Source organism: Bacillus rossius, assembly GCF_032445375.1.
Source record: "Bacillus rossius redtenbacheri isolate Brsri chromosome 4 unlocalized genomic scaffold, Brsri_v3 Brsri_v3_scf4_1, whole genome shotgun sequence".
NCBI classification, from domain to species: Eukaryota; Metazoa; Arthropoda; class Insecta; order Phasmatodea; family Bacillidae; genus Bacillus; species Bacillus rossius.
In genome coordinates, this window is record NW_026962010.1 from 5,342,308 (window position 1) to 5,367,846 (window position 25,539).

At 36.2% G+C, this 25,539-nt stretch overlaps 2 protein-coding genes across 2 annotated transcripts; one reads left to right on the plus strand and one right to left on the minus strand.

Moving 5' to 3' along the window:
- Positions 1-8,986: 8,986 nt before the first annotated feature.
- LOC134541741 (mitochondrial import receptor subunit TOM20 homolog) lies at positions 8,987-25,160 on the minus strand. Its single transcript, XM_063385393.1, has 4 exons — positions 24,631-25,160; positions 24,457-24,551; positions 15,307-15,480; positions 8,987-9,737 (listed from the first exon to the last, which is right to left on the minus strand). The coding sequence occupies exons 1-4, from the start codon at positions 24,758-24,760 to the stop codon at positions 9,678-9,680; spliced, it is 459 nt and encodes a 152-aa protein (XP_063241463.1). The 5' UTR covers positions 24,761-25,160; the 3' UTR covers positions 8,987-9,677.
- Positions 20,534-23,932, plus strand: LOC134541740 (uncharacterized). The gene is made up of 2 exons (XM_063385392.1): positions 20,534-21,246; positions 21,333-23,932. The coding sequence occupies exon 2, from the start codon at positions 21,946-21,948 to the stop codon at positions 23,881-23,883; it is 1,938 nt and encodes a 645-aa protein (XP_063241462.1). The 5' UTR covers positions 20,534-21,246; positions 21,333-21,945; the 3' UTR covers positions 23,884-23,932.
- Positions 25,161-25,539: the final 379 nt, after the last annotated feature.

The following is a 25,539-nucleotide window of genomic DNA, read 5'->3' on the forward strand; positions in this document are numbered from 1 at the left end:
CTCACGGTTCCCGAAAAAACGGTCGTACTTACGGAAGGGTCGTTCCAGAGAATTTGGGCAATTTTTGGCCAATTTCTCCCCCCCCCCCCCCCCCCCCCTCCCCGGCCGTTTCACGGAAAGAACCGTCCTTTATTTGGGCAGCTTAAAAATAACATCGTGCTAACGTTATGTAACGTGGGTAGTTTATTTTTTATTCATTTATTGCCCCCCCTTCCCACTCTTTCGGCGTCACCATTCGTCCCGCCGCGCCGGATGCCTGCCAGACACGTCTCTCGGCGCCAGGCGAGCTAACGGGCGGCGGACATAATAACCAACCGACGTGAGAAGGGAAGCGGACATCAGAGTATTTTCCCTGGGTTTTAAAAGTGTGACAGCTGAGGTTGTTATAAATAAGGGTCGGGCCAAAAAGCTATTTTACATGGTACGTAACTGGGTACTGCATTCACAATTTCTTCTCTCTGTTTGAGAATCGTGAAGAGAGTAGACTTCGGAATGTTGTATTGCTGCGCTATCTTAGTCTTGGAAATTGTTTTCTTATCCACTTGCTGGATGAGCTCATATTTTTTCATTAGCGAAAGTGTATTTCGCTTGGCACTCATTTTCACAAATGCAAAACGAAAATCCCAAAAAAAAAATCAAAATCCGTGTAAAACTGCGTGTGTCGTCAACGATCGTTCATAGAATCAAGCCAATAATTTTACCAAATCAAAATCCAAAAACAAATGCGTGTGTCGTCTACAATATACAAAATTCACAAAATCAAACCACTAACCAAATCGGCGTCCAAGAAACAAAGCGTAATAAGTCGTCAACAATAATAAAAACCAAGAAATATCCGAATCAACAAGCAAAAGAAGCGTATCCACCAGCGAGCAAGATCACACTAACAAGCCACAAGACAAAGACACGGGATCGAGACGGCAACAGAAATGCGCATGCACACCACTGTTTACCGTTATCGCTAGGGTGGCAGTCTGAACTCTGGAGGGGTGGTATCTATTTTTAGCCATGCGTGCGCCTGCCAACAGTACAGCGCTCACCAAGAAAAACGTGACGCGCAGCGCCGTACATAGTGTGTAGCGCACTTGTTTTTCATCCGATTTTACTCATTTTTTTTTCCGAATTTTTTCACGGTTCCTCGAAAACTGGTCGTTCTTACGGAATGGTCGTTCCAGAGGGGGGTCGTTCGGGAGGGATTCTACTGTAGTTGTCTATGCAATTTCATATTCTTTTCTTAATGCACATGTTAACTGTTTTAATATTACCATTGTGTAGTATATACATAGAAAAGAGAGAGATGGATAGAAAGGCCACTCTCTGAATAACAGCTAGAACGCTATTTGCAGCGCTGTTGTGGCCGTACACAGTACTAACCGTATAAACATTGGTGAAAGAATGACCTAAGTAGCTATTTATGCTAAAACCACCTATGTCACAAGCTAGCATTACTATTGAAGTTTGCAATCACATCTACAGCATTAAGAGGGTGGAGAGTTTTCAGCTTCTCGACGTTTATTCTCTGTATCCATTCATTGTATACCGTTTCTTCATAAACTGGGAAGCGGTGTCTAACAGCAAATTTATCATCGCAACCAGGCACACAGCATTTTCATACATGTGGCGGCATTGTATTTTACTTAATACGTAATTTCGTACTCAATTTAACAATCTTACCTCAATGAAAATATGACCACTAAATAATTGAATAAATAAACGCCGGATATTTTCCAGTTTCCACCTACGAAGCAATAAGCAAGTAGCATGCAAATAACCTAAAGTCCTAAACAAAATACGAAAGAAAAATTGCCGCCATTACAAATGAGCCTTGGCAACGAATCGTAAACAAACATTGAGCAGTGAGCACACTAGCGCTCTTACGGCCGTGCACACAAACAAAACGTTGTTCAAGCATCTCTCTAATGAGTGCACATCCCGTGAGTATATATATATATATATGTAGTTATAAGTGTTTCTCATTATTTTAAGCTTTATGGTAACTATGACCTCAGGCCATAGAAAAATTGGCTTGACCAGTATGATTTGGATTGTTAAAAAGTTTGGAATCATGGCAATCAGAATAATGTAATACTGAATTAAGACATCAAGATGGAATTAAATGATTGCAATAATATTTGTGAAGAATATAATGCTTATTATGGGTAAATTGAGGTGCATAAAATTAGAACTGAGGTGAGCTGATTATCGTCACTATTTCCGAATATTGGTTTGACTGAATATATTGGATGGCCACAGAAATTGTCGCTATGGAAATAATCACCAATATCCAATATTTTTTTCCTTACCACAACTTGTGTTAAAACCAGGAGTCTTGTAGACTTTACGAGTATCTGAATCTACCGAACTGAAGTCGAGGCAACATTGATATACGAGAATATTTCTAGTTCAAATTTGGTTTCTTAATAATTATCATAAACAATAATATTCGATTAGATCTGAACTTTTGATAAAAGCTGGACCCCACATAACTTCCTGCTAGTATACCTACCAAATATAATTTAAAACATGTGTTTGGTTCATTATATTAGGTATATGATTTGTGTATTGGGCATTCCAAAACAGTAATATATACCAAACACCTTTACTGTTTACATATTTGACAGACCCGCAATCAAACTCAATATATGTATATATTATATAAATAAATAATAATTATGTAATAGTAAATTTAAATAGATACTGCATAGTAATGGCACACCACCATAATACACCCTTACAGTGTGTATAAAATCATCATTGTTTACAACCTTATGGAAACAAAATCAAAAATTGCAGAATCAGTCATTAGGGTAATATCAACATTTTACCATCAATGCTTCAAACTTACATTTGAAAATTTAAAAAAAAAAATGGTTGCATGGTCCCCTACAACAAGAACCATCACCGTATCGTCACATGCCATGCCGAGGGCTGGAACAGCTTATTTGGAAAACTACGCACTCTGTGCCTAAACTGTAACTTATGCCTGTTTTGAAAGCCCCCCCCCCCCCCCTACACACACACACACACACTTTGAAATGTCCTGTCGGGTGACAGATGGCAGAGATAACACTTGGCAATTTCTTGAAAAGAGAAGGGGGAAAGATAGCACTAATGGACATGTCGCTAGATCCTTCTCCCTTCCCCTCCTCTCCCTGTTACGGCTATGAAGGCAGCCTCTGCTGACACATGCCACTCCCAAACCATTTTGACGTGACAACGTCAAATAAATCGATGACGCCAGCTGCACGCACAAAAAAGTGTCCCACTACGGATGTGTCCTGTTTGCTCATTGTACGCATGCGTGGTATCTCTCTTCCACTCGATTGGAACAACCATCAATTTGACTTTACAATCATATTTTCGTCGTTTGAATTATTAATATTATGTAACTTAATGATCGTCCACCGATTTTCAGCACAATCTGTACGGTTATTTAATAGTAATGTTGAATATTCAAATACGTTTTGAACGAACAATGGTGTTTTACAGTTACACATAATAATTCAAATTACACCGGGATCTTTTGCACAATGTTTTAAAAAATATTGTAACACATTATAAATAAGTTTGGTGTATTTGGGATGCGTATTTGTTATAAAATCGTGTTATAAAAACGAAATATTATTCCCTACCGTGAACAAAATTTTTATAAATCTGTATATAACATCTGAACCTATTATATTTCAAGTATGGCCTCGTGGTTGTGCGGTGAGCATCGCTAGCTTCCAATACAAAGGTTGTCGGTTCAATCCGGCAGCTGCGAAATTTTTTTTTGTACTTGTAAAAATAAATATGGCGCACGCAACATTTCAAAAGTAATAAATATATTTGAATGAATGCAAATAAAAGTAAATTCATTAATTAAATTGTAAATTTCATTTCACTCCTTTGTATCCATACAAAATAGTGATAATTCAATAAAAGTGATTCAATTTTATTCATAAAAGTATGCAGAGGTAGATTTTATCATACAAAAGATAGAAAAATATAAAAAAAATTTCTTCCTCAAAGAATATAATATTTTTAATGCCCAATGGTTTGGTTGCAAAAACCTATTATGGCTCAGTCTCAGGCCGAATATGATATTTGCTTTTCTTCTGGATCAATCATTTCATCAATGCTTTGTTATGTCACGTTAAACTATCGTCCGTAAACCAACTTTACAGACAACCAATTTTTTTTATATTACTGCCTGCTTGTGGTTTTAACATAGGTCATCTACCCTCTTTTATCGCATAATCGTCCCACCTATAATTTAGGCCGTCACAATTGGGATAAAAAATCTTCTCGCGTAAACGTCGCATGTTGTTTTTGGTCCCGCTATTAGATGCTGAGCACTTTGTGTAGGTATCTTTTCCGTATGAAAGAGTGTATTTTAAAGTAGAAATCTAATATTTATTCGGACATTACCACTTACTTATTTAACGGAAATACGATGTTGTCGGACTTATAAATTTTCTTTTAAAGGCATTTTTAAATGTTATTACCTTTATCTGTCCGTTTGCGTCTTCATGATGTACCAAGCGTAGTGTACCATGATGTAGAAAGCGCTAGTTGGCATCATTCATGTTTGGTTTGTAGCTTCCCGTATAGAGCGCGCACATGTAGTCGAATATAGATATCTCGCCGATTGCATGCAACGCGCTGTGTCTATCAGGTGCCGAGTTAACTGCAGCCTGCACTCTTTCTTGGTGAGTGTTCACTACGCCTATAGTTACGTGTTAGATCACTTCACAGATTCAAGTGGCTTGCGTTCGCGTCACAGTTTTTGTTTTTCTATTTAAAGTTGAAAGGCTTTGTTGCACGACTTATTAATTTAAATTGTTTGGTGTGCTCTTTTAAACTTCATTTTTTAAATGTACTTTCTATGAATTGATTTTGTTTTCATAAATAACTTTAACTAATTAATTTTTTTTCTCGCATAATTGTCGCACCCCTGCTTTTCAAACTTTATTTTAGAGTAAAATGTGCGACGATTATGCGAGAAAACACGTAAATAACACAGTCATCAGTTTTTCCTGTCTTAAATGTTAATTGCTCCACACAAAAAATGCCAAAAATGTGGTTATTGCAAGGCAACAAGCTGACAATTTTAAAAGTGATGGTGTTTATGCATCCAATGCTGTTACATTAATGTGTAAATACTCCAACTGAAAATTTATGTTTGAAAGAAAAGATTCAATTGCACAGTATGTACAAAGTGTTAACACCAGGCAGATTTACTCCATACCTGCCAACTTTCGAAGATGAAAATTAGGAAGACATTTCAAAATGTTAATTTTTCGTGGAAAAGACACGCTGCAATTTTTACTCAATATCACAACAATTACGGTGATTAAAAATCATTCTATAACCTATGAGCAATGCCAAATAGCCTAACACAACCATTAATCAACATAAATATAATGTAAATTAACAGAAAAGCATATAAATAGCTTTTTCATTACCTTTTAACTAAATTTGAAGTCGAGCATTGCGATTTCAAAGAGGAAGCTGTCGCCTTCTTTTTTTCAAAAATTCTGCACTATAATTCTGTTCATAACATACACCAGTTTGTCTGGACTTGAGGATAGAAATTGCTTCCAGAGTTTCATTTGACATTGATGACTTGAACTGTCTATTCTTAATTAAACTGAAAGTACGCTCACACTCAGCATTCCTGTGTGGGATGGATAACATTGATAACATTACTCTAGCTATCCGATTATACTTTGCCACTCCATCTACTCCTCGAATACTGACTAACTTCTGTTGCACAAATATCTGAAATGTCGTTGGCCTGAAGAGTTGTGAACTGCTTTTGTATTTCGTCTATAGCAGCATCTTGTGTTTCCCCTTCCTCTACAGCAAGCATAATAGGAAATAATTAATGGACAGAAGAAAAGCTGGCATTCTCAATGTTACCGAGTCCAGCATCTTCTGCATGTTTCAGTACCTTATCTTTTAAAGGAAACTTGTTGACAAAGTAATCGCAAGCTAAGACAAAGTCCTTATGAACAGAAGAATAGAAAACTATTTTTTCTTTGTCTTCCAGTGTTTTCACAATGTTTACTGCCCGATTCCCTACAACTAAATCGGTGTCTTCTTTCTGATTCTCAATGGAGTGGTAGTCGAGTTCAAGTAAGGAGCTGCCTTTAATTACTTTCGACAAAGTTTGATAACAGGTCTCCCAAAAAATCAAACAACAGTTGCTTAAGGACATGGATATGTGGAGATGCCGACTGGAGGGTTGTATTTACCTTATCAAATGATGGTAATACACTAAGAAATAGATAAAAAGCCTTGCTTAGTTTAGATGATAGGAACATAAACAATTTTTCTTCTCGATTAATGAAAGGAGTTAGATTCTTCATAATAGGTTTGTCACGAGAGCTTGCTAAAGCAGCTGTCTTACTACTGGAACTAGGGACACTAATGGAACCTGATTTCCTTTTGCGTTCATTTTCATTTTTGGCATTTAGGCCTACTCCAACAGGGTTTGGACTGGGTTTTTTTTTTTTTTGTGTGGGGCTTATCTTAGGAATTCTATACGAGCTAAGGCTACCACATGAGGACAATTTCTGACTTACAACTTCTCCATTGAAGAAACTAACCAATGGGTCCCATTGTTCAACTAACCTACACAAACTACGCCCAAGAGAGAGTCATCTTGAACTAACGTGTTTTAAAATATTTTTTTGCTTTGCTTATGAAGCTAATGGAATTTGTGGAATCTGTCTTTTCACTTCTCACTCTTTTCTAAGTAATAGAATATACCCACAAGTATTTCATCTATTTTGATGGGTAAACCACCTACAGCTTTTTTGGCAGCCAGATTAATTAGATGCCAAATGCATCCTACAACTATGAGATCATTTTGCTTTTCTTTTAATACAGCTGCATCACAGTTCTTGCGACCTACCATTACAGCTGCATTATTACAACACAATGCTATACAATTTTTAACAGGTACTTTCTTGAGTTCAAACTGTGAAAGCACTAAGTTCCCGATATTACATCCGGTGGAATCATCCTCCAATGCAGAGATGGACAAAACTGTGTTAATTTTCTACTGATTTTCATCATAGAATGTGACAATAGGGGAAAGTTTCGCATTTGAGTCGTTACTACCATCAGTAGCAACAGCAAATGGTCCATCTTGTAAACAATGAACCAGGTCTTCTGTTTTATCAGCAGTCATTTCGCTTACAATAGCTGCAGTTTCAGTTCTGGCACACCCGTACTTTTTGGCTATCTCCGAGTTGGGAAACATTTTCCGTAGCAATACACCTGCATGATCTGCAGCAGTCAAAGGTATATTATGCTCTACAAAAAAGGCAGTAAACAGGCACTCTGCTTTTATCACGTCTGTGTCGGCATTTCTCGATTTGACAAAAAAAAGTTGAAATTTTCTGGCTTTCTTCCTGGCATTTCACATTTGCGACATGTTTGACACTTCGAGCATGAACCGTTATGTCCGTTTTCCCACCATGTGCTATATTTATGTCGGAATGAAAAACTGTACAATATGAAAAAATGTCACCCTTTACAGACTTCTTAATAAAAGGGAATTCAACACATATTTGACTATACACTTTCTGTTTTTTCTTCGTACTCATTTTTACAGCATAGTTTTTAAATCAAACAATAACCTGAGAAAAAAGGTCGAAACCATAATGAATAAAGAAAATCATTAAAATACCAAATCACACTGCACAAATGGTATACTGCTACATTAAAAAAATATTCTTTAAATCAAATTACATCACGCATATATTCTCTGCTAAAACATCGCCATCTTGACTGCAACTAATGAAAAGAAAACCATCAGCATCAAGAAACGGGATAAAACAAAAAATACAACATTATCGACATACACTCATCGAGATATATCGTTTCCCAAGGATAAAATCGATATATCGATTACAATACTCGAGATAAAGCGTTCTGGTACACAAAACTTATCCAAAGTTGTGGAAAATTTGTACGAAATAACACTTATTCGTAAAATTGAATCTATTTTTCTTACATTTTCCGGAAAAATCGTACAAGTTGCCAGGTATGATACTCTCATGATAATGATGTGGAACAATGACCCATCTGTTCCAGTATTCAGGACTTCAAATAAGTGTTTCAACCCAAAGAACATCACCCTTAACAAGTCAGAAGATGTTATTTCACTAATGAAAACTATTCTCAAACTCCATCATTTTGAGAACCCCGAACTTTTCAAGTATTACGAAATCCTTAAATAACATGTGCAAGAGATTTTCAAGGCAGAAAAGCACATAGGTATATTGAAAGTGCTGCCTTCTCCGAGTATAAATTACAATCGGTTTGCACGTGCAGTCTTGCATGCTGTCAGTGGCAATGTTGACAGTGAATAGTTAGTCGCTACAACTTAGTAGTCACAGACAGAAGGCAAAACCTGAAAGAAAGCAATGTTGAAGTGTTCATTATGCTGTATTTTGATGACTAAATTCAACACTTACAGTTTAAATTTTTATAAAACAAATACAAAATATAATTTCTGCAAAATTATTTATAAGTATTAGGTTATGGTTTTGTTTTTCTATTAAATGCTGTCAAATAAAAGTGCACATAAAAATAAAAAAAACCTTGCTTTTTGTTGTGAATTTTGGGGAAAATAACACAACTTTTAAGAAAAAATAAACTACCCTTTTTTAGGTTACTACTTATTACCAATTTCACCAGTTTTGATTGAAATTGTTGGAAATATCATAAAACTATCTATGTTAACTACAATGATAAGTTTTATGTGAGCTCACAAGAATTAAAAGAAAGTAGCTGGTGTGATGCAGCAGACTTTTAATGAATGCTCCCTGTAATTATTCTCACAACACAATCACGCAAGAACAGGAGTTGGATGTAGATAAGGTTAGGTAGGTGGCATGCTGTGTAAATAACCAGTTCACTTCCTCACTCAAGTTACCAATGCATTATTTACTCTGCCAACTCTGAATGCATTAAAATAAAAAAAATCATGTAGTTTCAATAGTTCTCATTTTATTAATTTAGCATCAAAAACAATGCTTTCACATAACAGTGCACTCACACATCCATAACAACTCTTTATGTACTGGTCAAACAAAATTTAACACAATCAAGTAGGCAGTATTATGAAACATAACGCAAATATTATTCGGCCACCACATGCCAACACCAACGAGACTTTCTTTTCAACAGTACTGATGCAGTTCAACTTCAAACCCTTCACATGACAGCCAAGAGTTGAGTGTTTCACAGTAAACTTCCTTGAACAAGGTAGTACAAAAATAATTTTTCTTTCTGAAATGACTATTAAACACTAAATAATCTAGTGATAAGTCCAACTAACTCAACGTGTTGTATCCGGAATTTTTTTATTTTTTTTTTTGAGGTATATACACATGAACTATTTAATTAATGACAATTTTAATGTAAGAACGGTAACATACAATGCTCAGTGCTTAGAATATATGCGTAACAAGCCAATAAGAGTTTCGTAAAAGAAAATCACGTATCCCAAGGCTGAACACTCGGGTGAATGAGGTAACAACAGTGTAGGAGAATGAGTCCTTGTTAAGGTACACTCACAAGCACTGAGGCACTGTACATGAAACAATAAGTTAGCATTGCTGTGGTCCTAGACACTCCCAGATTGTGGAACCGACATAGCTACAAGGACGACGGAGGCTTCACTCGACATCGTCGTCTCCCACGGCGGAGAGCGGCCCCGCTGACTGGGCCATCATCCTCTGGAACACAAACCATCATGTCCCGTCATGTCCCTGCTGCACTTTTATAGACCAGGGCTGAAGCCTTTGAAAATGGTACAAAGTGAAAAAAATAAAATAATAGTAGGATGAAACCCATTGGAAAAGGAAGAGAATACAACAAAAATGAAAGGAAAAATAATTTACGGGCGATCTGTGGTCGGGAAGTGGAAGGGGGTGAGTTTTTAAGGGTAAAAAAAAAAGGTTTATCTCGATTTCCGGCAAAACTACAAGTCCTATGGGAAAAAGTTAAATGGCAAAGTTGTAGGTAATAAAAGGATATACAAAGTTTATATTGACTTTTTTTTTCCACATAACCTCAAAATTTATGTGAAAAATTCAAATAAATTTTTTTGTTTTTTATTTAAATCTTTTACAAAAAGAAAATTTTTTCACAAAATTTGGTGACAACTTACCTTTTTATGTCCCAAACACACTAATTTTTTTGATTTAAAATATTTATTTTATCACCTTATTTTGACTTAATATCGAAAAAGCACCCGTCAAAATATCAGGTTTTTTAAAAATGTCGGTGGGCTTTTTGTTCGTTGAAATCTCTACTTTCTGATGGTGTAAAAAAAAAGTATATATTACTATGGTAAATGTTCTCAGAAAATGCAAAGAAACAAAAAAAACTCTAATCCTACTATTATTTTTTTTGTTTCAAAAATTATCAACCCTGGTCTATTAAGAGATCATATTCATTAGGAATTATTGATTAATCGAAGTTTGGGTGCAGTGTTTGCACATATTTGTCACAATAATAATTTAATTACTGTATGTTTTATATTAATAATGTGGTTTCTATCACAGTAGTAAAAATTCTTACCATTGCATCAGTTATTACTCAAGAGTGATGGATCAATAGATTTGATCATGTTAATGATTCTCGGCATTTTCACAATACTTTTTCTACGAGCAGCGATCTGGTGTCTCATTCAGCAGAAAGCACTGTGTTTGCACTTTTCTGAAGTGTATAGTTTTTTTTACTTTTATAGTGTTTTTATAATTTTTGTATACATTAATACATTGGTTCTGAAATGTTGTCTTTATAAGGATTTATTCTTCTTTAAACTGAAGACTATTTTTTAACAAATTTTCCAAATTACTCTGCAATTCCGAATGATGTAACCTCAGAGTTTTTGTTTCATTACTGTTTAATTAACTTCTTAGTAGGATACTTTATCTTTGATGTTCAAGTTTTGTTTATTAGCCAATTAAAAGTCTCCTTTGTAACTTGTGATTACATGTTTTGTGAATTTTAATTTTATGACTGAATAATAGCAGCAGAATACTCCTTATAGATGATTAAATTTGATTCAGGTAGGATTTTGATACTGTTTGAAAGTGAATTTTTACCTATAACTTTGTAATAAAATAATTTTTGATTTACATGGTATGTAAGAGCTGTGTTGATTGGCCAGAACATACCAGGAAGAATTTTATATATACAATGGCATTTGTTTGGAAGCTTTTAGTCTAGTTTGAACCTTCACAAAGAACACACAAGTGTGGACGGTTTCCAAATTTTTAAATCTTTACTTCCGAGAAACTACATTGATTTTCAAATTTTAAGGACAATTTTACTCGTGATGATTTATTTGGTGAGATATCCTGAACTAGAATTGAAATTTTAGTTAATCGTCACCAAGTTAACTATTCGTTCGACCTGGATGTTAATTTCATCGTGTCAAGTTATGATCAGGCTAAACCATAAGAAGAGGCCTAAACATCATTGTGAATAGTCTACAAAAATTATAATTTGAAAGAACTCATTTCAAAGTGTGTAATCTACATGGAGTCGACTACAGGACAATAATTTTACATCAACCTGAACATATGATTAGGTACGTCGAGTTCACCCATCAATGTTTTCTTCTTGTCTGCTACATTCAAGAAGAAGCCCACGTTTACAGCCGATTGAAACAGTCGCTGTTCCGTGAATACTACAATTTGCTGTCTACTTCTACGTCTCGAACTATCTAGCTTCGTTGCAAATCTTACAGGCGAGTATTGAAAGAACAATCATCGACTTGATGAAGATTAAGATCTGCCAATCTGATGAAAGTCTCTACAATAGGTAATGTTGATTGAAACCGGTATGTACTGTGTTGATACTATTGAGAATGTATGTGTAGTCCATTAACAGTTTTCCAATTGGGTTTGTCACTATAATCATTTTAATTGGATGAATTCAGAGTTTTCCCTTAACTTTATATTCACAATTTCACTGTTTTTCATTGTCAGAGTTATCCCTGGATAACAGATGATCCATGTTTAGTCATAACCCTGTTCATTGAGTTAGCAATAAAATTTTGATTTTAACTTTGTGTTCTTAGATTTTGTGCGATTGAATAGATACAATTTGCGATAAGACATTTCAGTCAAAGTTTTGAAACTTCAGTGGTTTCAGATGATATATTTTTATGCTAACAGTAAATACATAACTGAGATAACCAATTGAGAAATTAAAATGTTAGGATGTGTTAAGGTAATTTTAATAGTTGTGCCAATTCATGTTCGACAGTATCTAATCCTGGCATCATTCTGGACTTTCTGAGAATATTTTTTCTTGTTCAGGTAGTTCATTGAATGATAAAACATTGATTTCATAATACAGTGTAAACTCTTTATAACAACACTTAACGGACTGAGCATTTTACGGCGTTATAGAGAGTGGTCGTTAAATGGACAGAAATAAAAGATATCCTTTTTCTATTCTATATTTTCAATTTGGGCCACACTCGTGAGTTACATTCGTATCAACACTATATGTGCTTCTCCATTAATTTTACCATAGTTGATATGGTGACATTCTTTGAATTTCCTGAGCCATCATTCTGATGCTTTGAAAGCAGTTAATCCTAAATCTTCGGCAAATTTTTCCGCCATAGCTTTCATGATCGGCCCCGAAACAAGCATATTATTCAGGCGTTGTCTATAAAACCATGATAGCATTGCTTGATCCAGATCTTCGTATTGAGGTTTCTTTAATTTCTAAGCAGATTTTCCATCCTCCTCTGCTTGCAGAATTTTTTCTTTGTTTTTCCATATTGCAGACACGGTATGCGGCTAAATCCAAAGCGTCTTCCAACATCACTGATCTTTTCTCCCGCCTATATTGAGCGTATTAATAAAACTTTTTCATCAATACACAAAGATTTTAGTTTACTAGCCATGTTTACAGTTCGAAAGTCTGTAAGCAACTGCGATAATGATAACGTGTAACAACTTGATAAAATTCTAGTGACTGAGGTAAACATGTGCAAGTTCATCATACAAAAACCAAATACAAAATTTCTTAGAATTTCCGGTACGCCAATCGAAGAAAACACGTGCTAGATAATACAACAACAAAACAGCAAACATTATTACTTTGTAACTCAGAAATGTTAGCATCTTCTTAAGAATGCTATGCCCCAGCCCTATTATGTAAATAATATAATATTGAATGTGGTATGTAAAGTTTTAATTTAAATTTTGTTTTTTTTGAAATATAAAATGTTATTTAACATTTATTTCAATGTAGGTGCTGCAAATGTATTTAGACATATATTTGAACTTTAAATTAATTTTAACAGAAGTGTCTTGATTAAAATGGTAGTCAGCAGCACACTTACTTGATTGGAAAACACATTATTTTGATTAACATACTCTTATGAAAAAAAAGTATTTAATTAGCATCCAATTTTCCTAGAAAAAATAAGACCATTAGTTGAAGAGTGCAGGTGACTGTATTTACATGTAATTTTGGATGGACATTGTAGGCCCAAGGAAGATCTGCAAATTTTGATAAGGTGCTAAAGATTTAGACAGTTGCAAAAAGAAACAGTGTTTTGCCCATTTGCGAGAATGCCAAATTTATTTCTAAGTCAGTGGGAGTTGAAACATTTGGAGCCCTAGAACAAAAAAGTAGGCGCTACCATTGATGAGGTAATTCTCAGTCATATTTTTTATGACAAGGCGAAAAATTTGCGTCGTAGGGAAGTGTACGAAGTCTGACATCATCGCCCGCACAGTGGAACAGTGACACGCTAGTCAAACAGAAATCACATCCAAGCTAACACTGCAAACTAGAGGTTTTTTTTATTTTTTATTTTAAGGAATCCTTAAAAAGTTCAATTTCTCTGCAGACGCTTTCAGCGCATTAGTCAGACTGACTCAGCACGACCCCAAAAACGTTGAATGATAAATTTTGTACTGGAGGTTTTAGAGTATTAATAAGTACTTTTAGGCAGATTGTTAATCACTGCAAAATTTTGTTTTAAAGTTTAGTAATGAATATATATTAAGCTGTTACGGCAGGACATTGGCACCGTATAACATTAAAGATTATTTATATATAGGAAATGGGCTCAGACTTTGATGTGAAATATAATATCTTGTATTTATTAAAATAATTTTTTTATCTCTTTTACCAATTAATGATTTGGAAACCTGAAAACATACACAAGCAAGTACAGCCTTTACTCCTCTACTTTGTCCTTTGGAAGCTTGTGGTTTTTTAAATTATTTTGAATTTCGAACACAAGAAACTCCGACACACGTAATCACACCTCCCTGTGGTGGTTTAGGTTGTCACCACTCACCACCTCTGGCTAGCTCAAAATTAGGTGATGAGTTGAACATACAAGTTATGTAGCAGGTCACGAAGAAATTATTACTCAATGTTCGATGTATTACCTGTTTTATTTATTCATTTAAAAGTCACACTATATTCCGAACAGAATAAATAAAAATTAAATATACCTAAAAAAAATATATAAAAACGCAGAGCCATCGCCCGACCACGACCTCACGGCACGGTGTTCGTACAATGACCGATCTCACAGCCTTCCTCTCCCTTCGTGCAGGCAGTGTCCTATGCTCGCTGACATAATTCTCAGCCAATCACGGCGCCTGGCAACAGAAACTCGCACAAAATGCTTACTTCTGTTCCCACGATGCAGTGATTGTCTCTCTCTCTCTCTCTCTCTCTCTCACACTCCAGTGACCGTGATTCACACGCCCAGCGTGAGAAACAAAGCCTCGGTCGTGGGAAAAAAAAACGAAGGAGAATTACGTCAGCACGCCTTCCCACACAAAGACCGCAAAAAAAAAAAAAAATAAAATAAACATATGAATTTTAAAATTAAAAACAATAAACTCTGAGAATTATGTTCGCAATAACTAGAGCCATGGAATTTTCGTGCATTCATTTAGTCGCAAGCTAGAATGCAAACCTCCACACTGTCGCACTGTGTTCATGATTGGACCGCAGTTGTCTGGACACGCCCCTCTACGACCGTGAGCCAACGATGTCCAGCTAGGAGAGAAGTAAGCGAATCAGGTAGTGCCATATAACAAGGATAAAAATGTTCTCGCTAAGAAATCGACCAATGGGAAAGTAAACATGGGTCGAGCACACCTATAACTTTGAATTCTATCCTGAGGCCAGAGGAATCCGCGAAATTTCAGGGACTCTAACAATAACTTCTGAAAGAGAAAAATTTTTACATCTAACCTAACATCTGACCAGGAAAGATGATGGCGCGGGGAAGGAAAGACGCACCTGTCCGACGGCGGGCAGGCTCTGCAGCAGCAGGTGGAACACCTGGGGGGGCAGGCTCTGCTGCAGCACCTGCAGCAGCTGCTGCGGCTGGCCACACACGCTCACGGCGTTGGCCAGGTGCTGCACGCCCGCCTCCACGCTGCCGCCCGCCAGCAGCTCCTCCCCCAGCTGCACCTGCGGGCACGCACACACACACACGCTGTGCTTCCTCTCCCACCACCGTCGCGCCGGCACTGCCGACACCATCCGTACCAGGGGGGGTGCTTGGTCTGTAAGGTCGGCTCACGGACGATAATTCTACGTGATAACGTCATGAGAAAACATTGATGAATAATTTGCATACTTATTAATTTTCAAATATTATTTAGTTTTTTTTTGCAAAATTTAATTTAAATAATTTGTTTAAATGTAATCACGAACAATTTAGTTAAAAAAAAGCCCGCCTTAACATGTTTGATATCATACGAGATTTTCTCTGCACGGCGGTCGGCCGGTTCTCGCACGCTCTCGGCTCGGGCGGAACGTGACAATGTGCCGTGCCTTTTTCAGCGCGTGCCGGCCGGCGCTCGTCGACTTGTAAGACGTTATCACGTCATTTTGGTTCTCATTGTGTCCAAACGAATGCAAAATGTAGCATTCTGCTTTCTGCCACTCATGCTGAACCAGAAAACTTATAACATTAAATACCTAACTTCAGTCCAGCAAATCTGCACATCTGAACGGGACTTAACCACAGAAAGGGTACTTTCGCATAGGAGGAGGATTCTTCATAGAATGGGTGTTTCTCACAAAAGGGAAAATTTAAAGTACAAGGGTGGAATTAGAACTTTCATTAATAAAATTAATAGGCCTATATTCTATTTAAAAAACCACTTGGTGTTTTATGAAAACCACTTGGTTTAAACCATGTTTTTAACCCATTGTGGTTTAAATCAGCCAACCCATGCATAACCACATCACAATAAGCACTACAAACAGACAATAATTCATAAATAAACACCTAAAAGAACCCTAATTTTAATCTAATGAACAAATTAGGATCTTAGTTGATGCCTGAATAGCTACATTGTTGTATTGAAAATAGCAATTTTTGGATTGTTTGGTGTTAAGCCTAAGAAACGTGAAAGTATTCAAAATGGACCATTTTCTTTAGGATTTTTTCACTGTGCAATGATGAGTGATCCTTGAAAGCCCTGGAGAGAGACGCTACAATAGAAACACTGCACGCCCGTTCATGGCCTTGCACGCGATACAGCATGTGATGTCCAAGTCAGCGTCACACTCAGCACTCCTACACAGCACATGAAACACTCTGGCCAAACTGCATCCTCCCATTTCAGGTACAAGATTTTATATTTATAGCAATTACAGATAAACTTGTAGATTTTTTCAATTGTTTAACTTTCACGAAATGAAAAATATATACAGTGCATAACTTTTGCATAATTAGCTGCCAAAGTTACAGTTTTAACACTTTTGGGTTGTACAAATAAGAAGAATTTAATTTATTGCAGAGCTGAAACATTTTAGGTTTAACTGCAATGCCACTGGCTACTTCAAGAAATGGTTTGAATTTCTTTCAGAAAATATTAATTAATTTTACCTGGCATTTCAAAATTCTCAAATTTGTTACGATTTTGACAGCCAATAAACATGAAATTAATAGAATTCTAAAAGTGGCGTTTTTTTTAACACCACTGGGTAATTGTTTCGTATCACGTACATCCAAGTTTATTCCATGATCCTGAATGCATGATCATTTTAATTTATCATTTGGTACATGCAGAGTGTCTACCAGATCTAGTAAATTAAATTCCCTGATTTTTCCAGGTTTTCCAGGTCTAAAACTGAATTTTTCCAGGTTTTCTTTAACACAATTACGACATTCCAAGAAACTGAAAAAAACTGCATAATATTACATTGACGGGTTTTAAAGTATTTCAACTTACTTAAATTAGTAAAAAAATTACCTTCTTCCAAACGTGGCCAAAGAGACTCAATTGATGGCAAATAAAACATGCTTCTACAAATATTTCACACACTTCCTTTTGCAAAAAACATTAGTAAAAGGAAGCTCCCATCAATATCGCAGTGACTCAACTTTTGCGTCTATTGCACTTACTTCAGAACGAGCCAAATCCAACATTCGAGCCTTCTTCAACTGCAATGCCTTGATCTCCTCTTCAACTCTTCTTTTTCTGCCTTCTTCTTGTCTGTAGCTTCCTTTTCTTTTTGTTTTGTTTGCAGGGCTTCCTTACGCCTACAACTAGCATTTCTTACATACTGTAACATGGACTTGGTGATACCAACATGCTCTACACCTCCAGAACGTTGAACAAAGTCATACATCTGTCTTTGTGCGATCAGTATTTCTTCCTGCAAGTTTTCAGTCAGCTGATTAGAATTCACTGAAAATCCTCTTTCCAATGATGCATTTCCATGGGAAAGTACCAACACCATCCTCACAAACTTTAGAAGGCCTGTTTTGGCAGCTACTGTATGTGCCTTAAGAATGAGCATCCACAAGTGATCAAAGCGCCAGTCTTCTCGAGAAAAAGACGAGAACAGTGCTGCAGAATCTTGCGAGGAACATACCAACTGATATGATCACTCAATGTTATCAGCTTCTTGTCCTGATAGCCACCTGTTTTGAAGACAACATTCTAAACTGTACTTCACACGCTGTTTCCTCACACCCGAATTTAAAGCCACAGATGGACATAAGCAGGAAATTCCCTTGGTAAGATTGTACTTCAGGGGACTTTTGTCTTGAAGTTTTTTTACCATAACCTTTAGACAAGTCCTATCATTTTTCTGTAACAGGACAGACTTTTCTGGTACTTTCTCTTTCTTGATGGCATGGCGTACTGCATAACCCAACTTGATATTGTTAGCAGTCAATAGATTTTCCTGGTTATCTACATCCAATCGAGATACATTGCGTTTCTCCCTAAAGCTCTTCAGTACTTCTGGTTTCAAAAACTTTCCTGCCAAAGCTAATAAAATTTCTACCAGTGAATCATAGAGAAAAGGTGCCATGGGTGCTTCACTTTGGAACATTGTGAGAAACAATTCCAGCTCTGATGCCAAAAAATGGAAGAATGTCAATTTTACTTTTAGAAGATTATCTTCAAGAGCACTTTTCACTACACTGAAAGAGAGATGAAATAGAAACTTCACTAACAAATTTCTTTAGGTGGGGTAACGTTTTCATGGCACGCTCAGCAACTGCAGTATTCCATCTAATTGCACAAAATTTCTTGGGAAAAAGCTCTGATCCAGTTATTCTAATGTAATCTGCCCTCCTTGCAGATATGTGCTTAAACAAATAGTAACTGTGCCTCAAAAAACTAAAAACGTCCCATTGTGTAACAGAAATTCCAGTTTTGAAAGCACCATGGACCGTATGAAGCCCACAGCTACCAATTTCTAGCAACGATGGCAAATCTTCACCAAAAGTGTCTGTGATATGTATTTTCAAAGCTAACAAAAATGTCCAGTTTACGTTGAGGGCATCCATAGATACTTAAAATTAAATGCACCTATCGGTATAATCTGAACGTGGGAAGCACATGCTGCAGCACGTCACGTCAGCCGGATAACAGACCATCTTGAACCAGTTTGTATCACGTGATTTGATGCCACTTCCGAATCAGATGGTAAATAAAAGAAAATGGACGTGGGAACTGTTCGTTATTTGCCATTCAAAAATAAAAAAGGGAGGGGATACACATGATGCCACGTCAATGCAAGCTGATCAATAAACAAAAAACGTATTGCCAACTACAACCTACCAAACAAAAATTCCCTGATTTTTAAAAAAATTCCCTGATTTTTCCCTGATTACAAAATTCCCTGATATTTCCAGGTTTTCCAGGGTCAGTAGACACCCTGTACATGATGCTTGCAGTTTTAACTTTTAGTACGTTGAAAGATCCTGGACATAACAAATTATCACAATACAATGATCGCAGGCTTTTACGGCTAGGGTCTAAAGTAGCTTGGCTTCTGGGTTGTAGCCGTGTCCTAGGCCAATAATTCACCAACATTTTGGTCGACATTGCAGTCGCCATCATCAGGGAGCAGTATCGAGTAGACTACAATCCCAACTGGTCTAATCAATTTTGTGGTACCAGTATTTAATTTTGTGAAAGTAAGACTTTGGAATAAATATATTTTCCGTATCATGAAGTAGACTAGTCCCACCCGGTCTAGTCTATTTTGCGATACCGGTAATTTATTCCTCAAAATTTACAACTTTTCTGCAAATTTTATTTTTCCAAATCATGAACTTTTCTAATAAATATAGCACTGTGTTATATTTCACGATACCGCCTTAAATTTTAACATCTACAGACATCATTTAGTCGATAATTAAATATCGGCATCGCAAATAGACTTTAGCGGGATGGAATATAATTTAGTTTACAATACCAAAAAAGCATAGTATTCAAACAATGAAATGTGTGAACACTAGCGTGTGTATTGTTCCCAGCAAAACCACCATATTCCCGCACTTCTCCTGTACAAACGTAGGGGTGGTAATGATGTAAGTGTTGACATCAATATTGTTATGAAAACATAAACAAGACTACTCTTACTCTCACTGTCCAAGGTAGTTACAACTAACACCGAAGCAACAATAGGCAAGAGACTCAATCCTGCGAGCCTAGTGAACCTTATGATACAAAGAGAAGAAAACTGGAATGAAATTGCTGCCTACGTACAGTGCATTCTCAAGGAAAAAATATCTGAGAGAGACCAGTGAAACGGGAACGGACGTCGTTTGACGCAACACGGACTGGGTTGAAGTAATGCTAATTTTCCCTCCTCTAAATAAAAAAATAGTAGTTACAAGAACACTCAATTTTTTTTTTTCACTGCGCTATTTTAGCTAACACTGTAGCCAATATTACATACTAAATTTTTGTTTGTACTACAATTTAATGTTATCATTGGCATTGCTACTTCCATGATGACATACATTTCCCCTACTTTTAGTTCCAATAATGGAATCCAGTATCGTGAAATGAAGTTCACCCCATAATCCTCATTACCAAACTTCATGTAATACAGTGGGAATTGGCAACACTCCTTTACTGACTAATCAAGCAACATTAGAAGTAAACAAAAACAACCATTATAAAAATTTATTTATCAAAAGAACCAGTAAACAATAACTTAAAACTACTTTAAATATATCTTTGGCTCCAGGGAGTAAGAGTATAAGTCAAAATATTGAATTTTTTTTTTTTCGGATATTAGTATTTTTTAAGTAGCCGACTATGTGTGTCTAAGAGTATAAGTCTCTACTGTACTTTGTTTCCAGTGTAATAACGATTTGAACCTAACAGTCCAAGAGAAATAAAGTTCATTATGTTGGGTGTAAGAGTACAAGTCAACTTATACTGTTACACCCAAGTCAAAATTATGTTGGGTGTAAGAGTACAAGTCAACTTATACTGTTACACCCAAGTCAAAATTATGTTGGTACTGTTGCTTGTTTACTGACTTATACTATTGGGAACAACTTCTCCCAGCTGTTGGTTGTGGTTAGAATTTAACTTATAAAGTTATAACAATAGTAGAAGATTCTGCGTTATTTTTCACTATTCCTCTGATTTTTACATTATAATGTATAGTGTGTAGGAGAAATAATGTATAGCAGAGGAAAAAAACTTGTTGAACTTGTAAAAACGAAAATAGCTAAAGAGAATACCTCCAGTTTAAATGCAGGTAAGTGCTAATTAAATTTAGTGTGGTACTCCATTTATGTCTGTAACTGCAGTAAAATCTTTTGCATTATTACTTTTGTCTTTTATTTTATTTCAGATGTGATTGAAAATGTGAAAGACATACCTGTTGTAACAAACGACCGAATTGAGGTTAGGGACGATATAGATGAGAAAGGAACTGTGAATATCGCGGAATACTGGTCAGGTAAGGACAAAAGTTATGTTGCTTTTATAGTGCAGTTATTCTCATGTTATGATAGTGCCCATATTTTATTTGTTTATTTATTGCAGAAAGAAAAACAAACGAGGACGATCATGTCTTTGTTCAAGATACTAGGAACACAATTTCGAATGGTATGGATGAAGAAATTTCTAATGTGACTGAAGAACAACTCGTTAATGTTGATGGCACACAGCTACCAAACACCTCATCATACAATTGGGAACTTGATGAAGTTTTATTTGAAGTTGTTGTTGAGGACACAGGCCTTGCAAGTAAGTTACATAGTATGAGTTGGCATGTAAGCGTAGATGTAAAACTATTATTATATTGTAGTCTTTGGCTTTATTGTGTGGTTATACTTACGTCATTATTTTTATGTGTAGGTAATAATGAAGATGGAAGTTTGACAGTGCTCCAACCAATGGTTATTGAAGACATTGCAGATGCAAATAACAGAAATAAAGAAAATGAACCACATTATGAACAGAGTGAATTTTCCTATGATGTTGTTGATGAGGACAGAGGCCTTGAAAATACGCGGAACACATGGGCAGGTAAGAGAGTTGATACAAAACTAATCATTCTTTTAAAAGTCATTGGCATTATTGTGTGCTTGTAGCTAAAATAATTGTTTTACTTATAGGTAATAATGGAGATGGAAGTTTGACAGTGCTCCATCCAATGGTTACTGAAGACATTGCAGAAGTAAATATTGATAATGGAGAAATTGATCCAGATTATGAACCGATAGAAGAGAAAAGCTCAAGTGAAGATGATGTTTCCGTTAATGTTCCTCGCCAGAGGAAGGCTGGTCTCGGAGAAAAAGAAGACAATACACAAACAATTGAAGCTGAAGTGAAAAAATGTAGGTTTTCAAGAGCAAGAAAAAGAGAAAAGTGTGTAAACCGTAACAGAGGGGTGTCATACACAACTTTAAGCGGTAAAGTTGTCAAAGCTAGAGTAATGAAACCTCTTAGAGACTGTCGAGCAGAATGTAGAAAGAGACTTCCTGAAGACATAAGAGAAAGTATTTTTAAAGAATATTGGTCTCTTGGTAGTAGAGACAGGAGAGTAGCATATGTTGCCAGCCTTGTTGATACTATGGAAACCAAAACATCAAGAAAAAGAGCTTACAATCCTGATAAAGAGAAATTTAGAATGGTTACACATACGTTTCATTTTAAGATAAATGGGAAAAGAGAAAAAGTTTGTAGGGGATGTTTTATGAACACATTAGATGAGACACAAATGTTTGTAACTCTTGCAATCACCAACAGAAGTACCTCTACATCTGGTATCACACAGCAGGACAACAGGGGAAAAACATCACCTGGTAATGCAATTTCTGATGAACGACTGGATGAGGTTCGAAGGCATATACAATCATTCCCTTCTTACGAATCTCATTACACGCGAAGAACAAACAACAAGAAGTATCTTCCTTCTTTTCTGGATTTGAATACTATGTTCTCATTTTACAAAGAATCAACTTCTAATCCTGTGGGGCGTACTGTATATACTAGGGAGTTTAAGTCCTTGGGACTAGCCTTTAAAGCACCAAAAGTAGACACTTGTCATAGGTGTGACACATTACAAATGAAAGTGAAGCTAGCGAGTGGTGCAGAAGAAGAAGATATAAAACAGGAAATATCTGTGCATCATGCAGAAGCTGATAAAGCATACCTACAGAAAGATCTCGACAAGAAAACTGCTAAAGATGATCCTAGCAAAAGGTGTTTTACGTTCGACTTACAACAATGTTTGCCCACACCTTTTGTTCAGTCGTCTGTGTCTTTTTACAAAAGACAGCTCTGGACGTATAATTTAACTATGCACGAAACTAGTAAACCATCTGTTCGTTGTTATATGTGGCATGAAGGCGAAGGTGCTCGTGGAGCAAATCAAGTTGCCACATGTGTATTGAGAGAGCTTTCTGAGTTACCTGAAGATGTAACGCACATTATTTTATATTCAGATACATGTGGCGGCCAGAACCGTAACTCGCATGTAGCAGCAATGTTTCTGTATTTGATGCAACAGAAATGTAATCTTCAGTTGGTGGACCATAAATTTATGGTGAGTGGGCATAGTCATATGGAATGTGACACAGACCATGCACTTATAGAAAAGCAGAAGAAAAAACTGCGCTTCACTGTGTCACACCCCCATGACTGGTACCAGCTTGTCAGAACTGTTGGAAGGAAAAACAAATTTGAAGTTGTAGAACTTAATCATCAGGACTTCCTCAATTTTGCTGAGCTGTACAAAACTAGTCTCTTTCTTAGAAAGAAGGATAGTTCAGGAGAACCCTTCAAGTGGACTGAGATGAGATGGCTCAGATACACTCAAGAACGACGAGTGATTCAATTTAAGAACACACTTGATGAAGACGCACCTTTCAGAGAAATTTGTTTAAAACGACGGAACCGCAGTCCAGATGAGCTGTTACATCCAAAGAAATGTTATAACTCCACACTTGCCATTTCCAAAGAGAAAAAGAAGGATCTCTTGGAGCTGTTGCCATTGATAGACACAGTTTTTCACAGCTTTTATTTAAACTTGAAAACTACTGTGGATGCAAGAGATGTACTTCCTGATATAGAGGAATTCAATGAATGAATATTTTTGCACTTTCCGGAGCTTTACCTTCCAAAGGTTTTTGTAATAAGTATACAAATGTTGTCAATTAATCATTTTCTTAGCAAAAAGTGTCATCTAATTTAAGAAAACCTGCAATATTCTCACCAGTATAAGTCATGTAATTAATGGTCTTAAGAGTACATGTCTTTAAACCTGCAGTGTTCTCACCAGTATAAGTCATGTAAATGATGGGCCCTAACAGTACATGTCATTTATTTAATCTTTAGCAATAAAGAAAGAAATATTGTTGTTGTAAAATGCTAATAAATCATTTACTAAGCATATGTAGCCATTTGGTTTATTTAAAATAATGGAAATTTGATATTGTCACTAATTTAAAATCTTTAAACCTCTCTCCTGAAAAATAGAAGTTTTTGACTTATACTATTACTCCCTGGAGCAATAGATATACTACATAACTCTTTAGTCCTATTCCTACGGTTTTGTCTCGTATTCTACGAAAATCAACACTGAAAATGATTATAATATGAATACTGACAATGAAAACAATGAGGAACTTAAATGCATTTGGGCTTAAACGCTTTAACTTACCTCTTGGATGAAAAACCTTTGAACTGCTTCATGATCTTTTAAATCTGGCAACTTAGTGCCCGACGACTTCTTCGTTTTCCGTGCTGCTCTTCTTCCTAAAAAATAAGGCAACATTAATAAAGCTAATACAAATTACACTTACAATTATTACAGCTATATATTCTTAACACTCACGTTCTCTTAGTTTTTGTTTAAAATTTGGGTCGCTTCTTCTTTTATTATCAAAGTAGATGCAGTAACCAACTGCAACAATCCCACAAATTCCAGCAGCTATGCCTAACGCGGCTTTCGATACCATCGTCATAACTGAAGAACGTAATTTTAACCGAAATATTTACTATTTACCCACCCAATTTCTACGCACACACCCTAACCCACGAGCACGAATTACCTAGTACCTACCCCCTCAAAGCAACCCATAGATATTACAGATTGCAATGGGAAACCTAAGATGTACAAGCTGTGTCCCTGCCCGAATATTCACCTTCGGCCAACCTCGGGATTTGTTTTATTTTTGCGCAGGAAAATTAATTCAAATATTAAAGTGGTCGGTTAGGTTACGGTTAGTTAGGTTAGTATAGCTACTTAAAAATAAACAGAGAAATATAAATACATATAAATAAACCCGTGGTTGGCCTAAGATGAATATTCGAGCGTGGTCGGGCAGGGACAGAACTTGATGTACATCTTAGGCGTCCCGATTGCAATACTGCCTTTGAGCATGGGAAGCCTACAACTCACATAGTTTCGGTTCCCTACCACGTTCGTGCAACTTCGGATTTCTCTCAAATATTGAAATTAAAAAAATCGAAGGGTTAGGTTAAGTTAGGTCAGTCACAACATGCTTGTTTTCATTGGAAAGTTCTGATTTAGCGGCTGAAGTGGCGTTAATACCAAAACGCAAATCTGAAATCTTCGGAAATTCTTGCAGGGAACCGAAACTACATGAGTTGTAGGCTTCCCTTCGAGCATACATATAATAGAGAACTTACTTGTCTTTTGATTTGCAACCGAGATCTCAGAAAGCTGATGTAAGGCTGCTCGGCTGGATAATGCCAAAATAAATATTAAGGCGACTAGTTA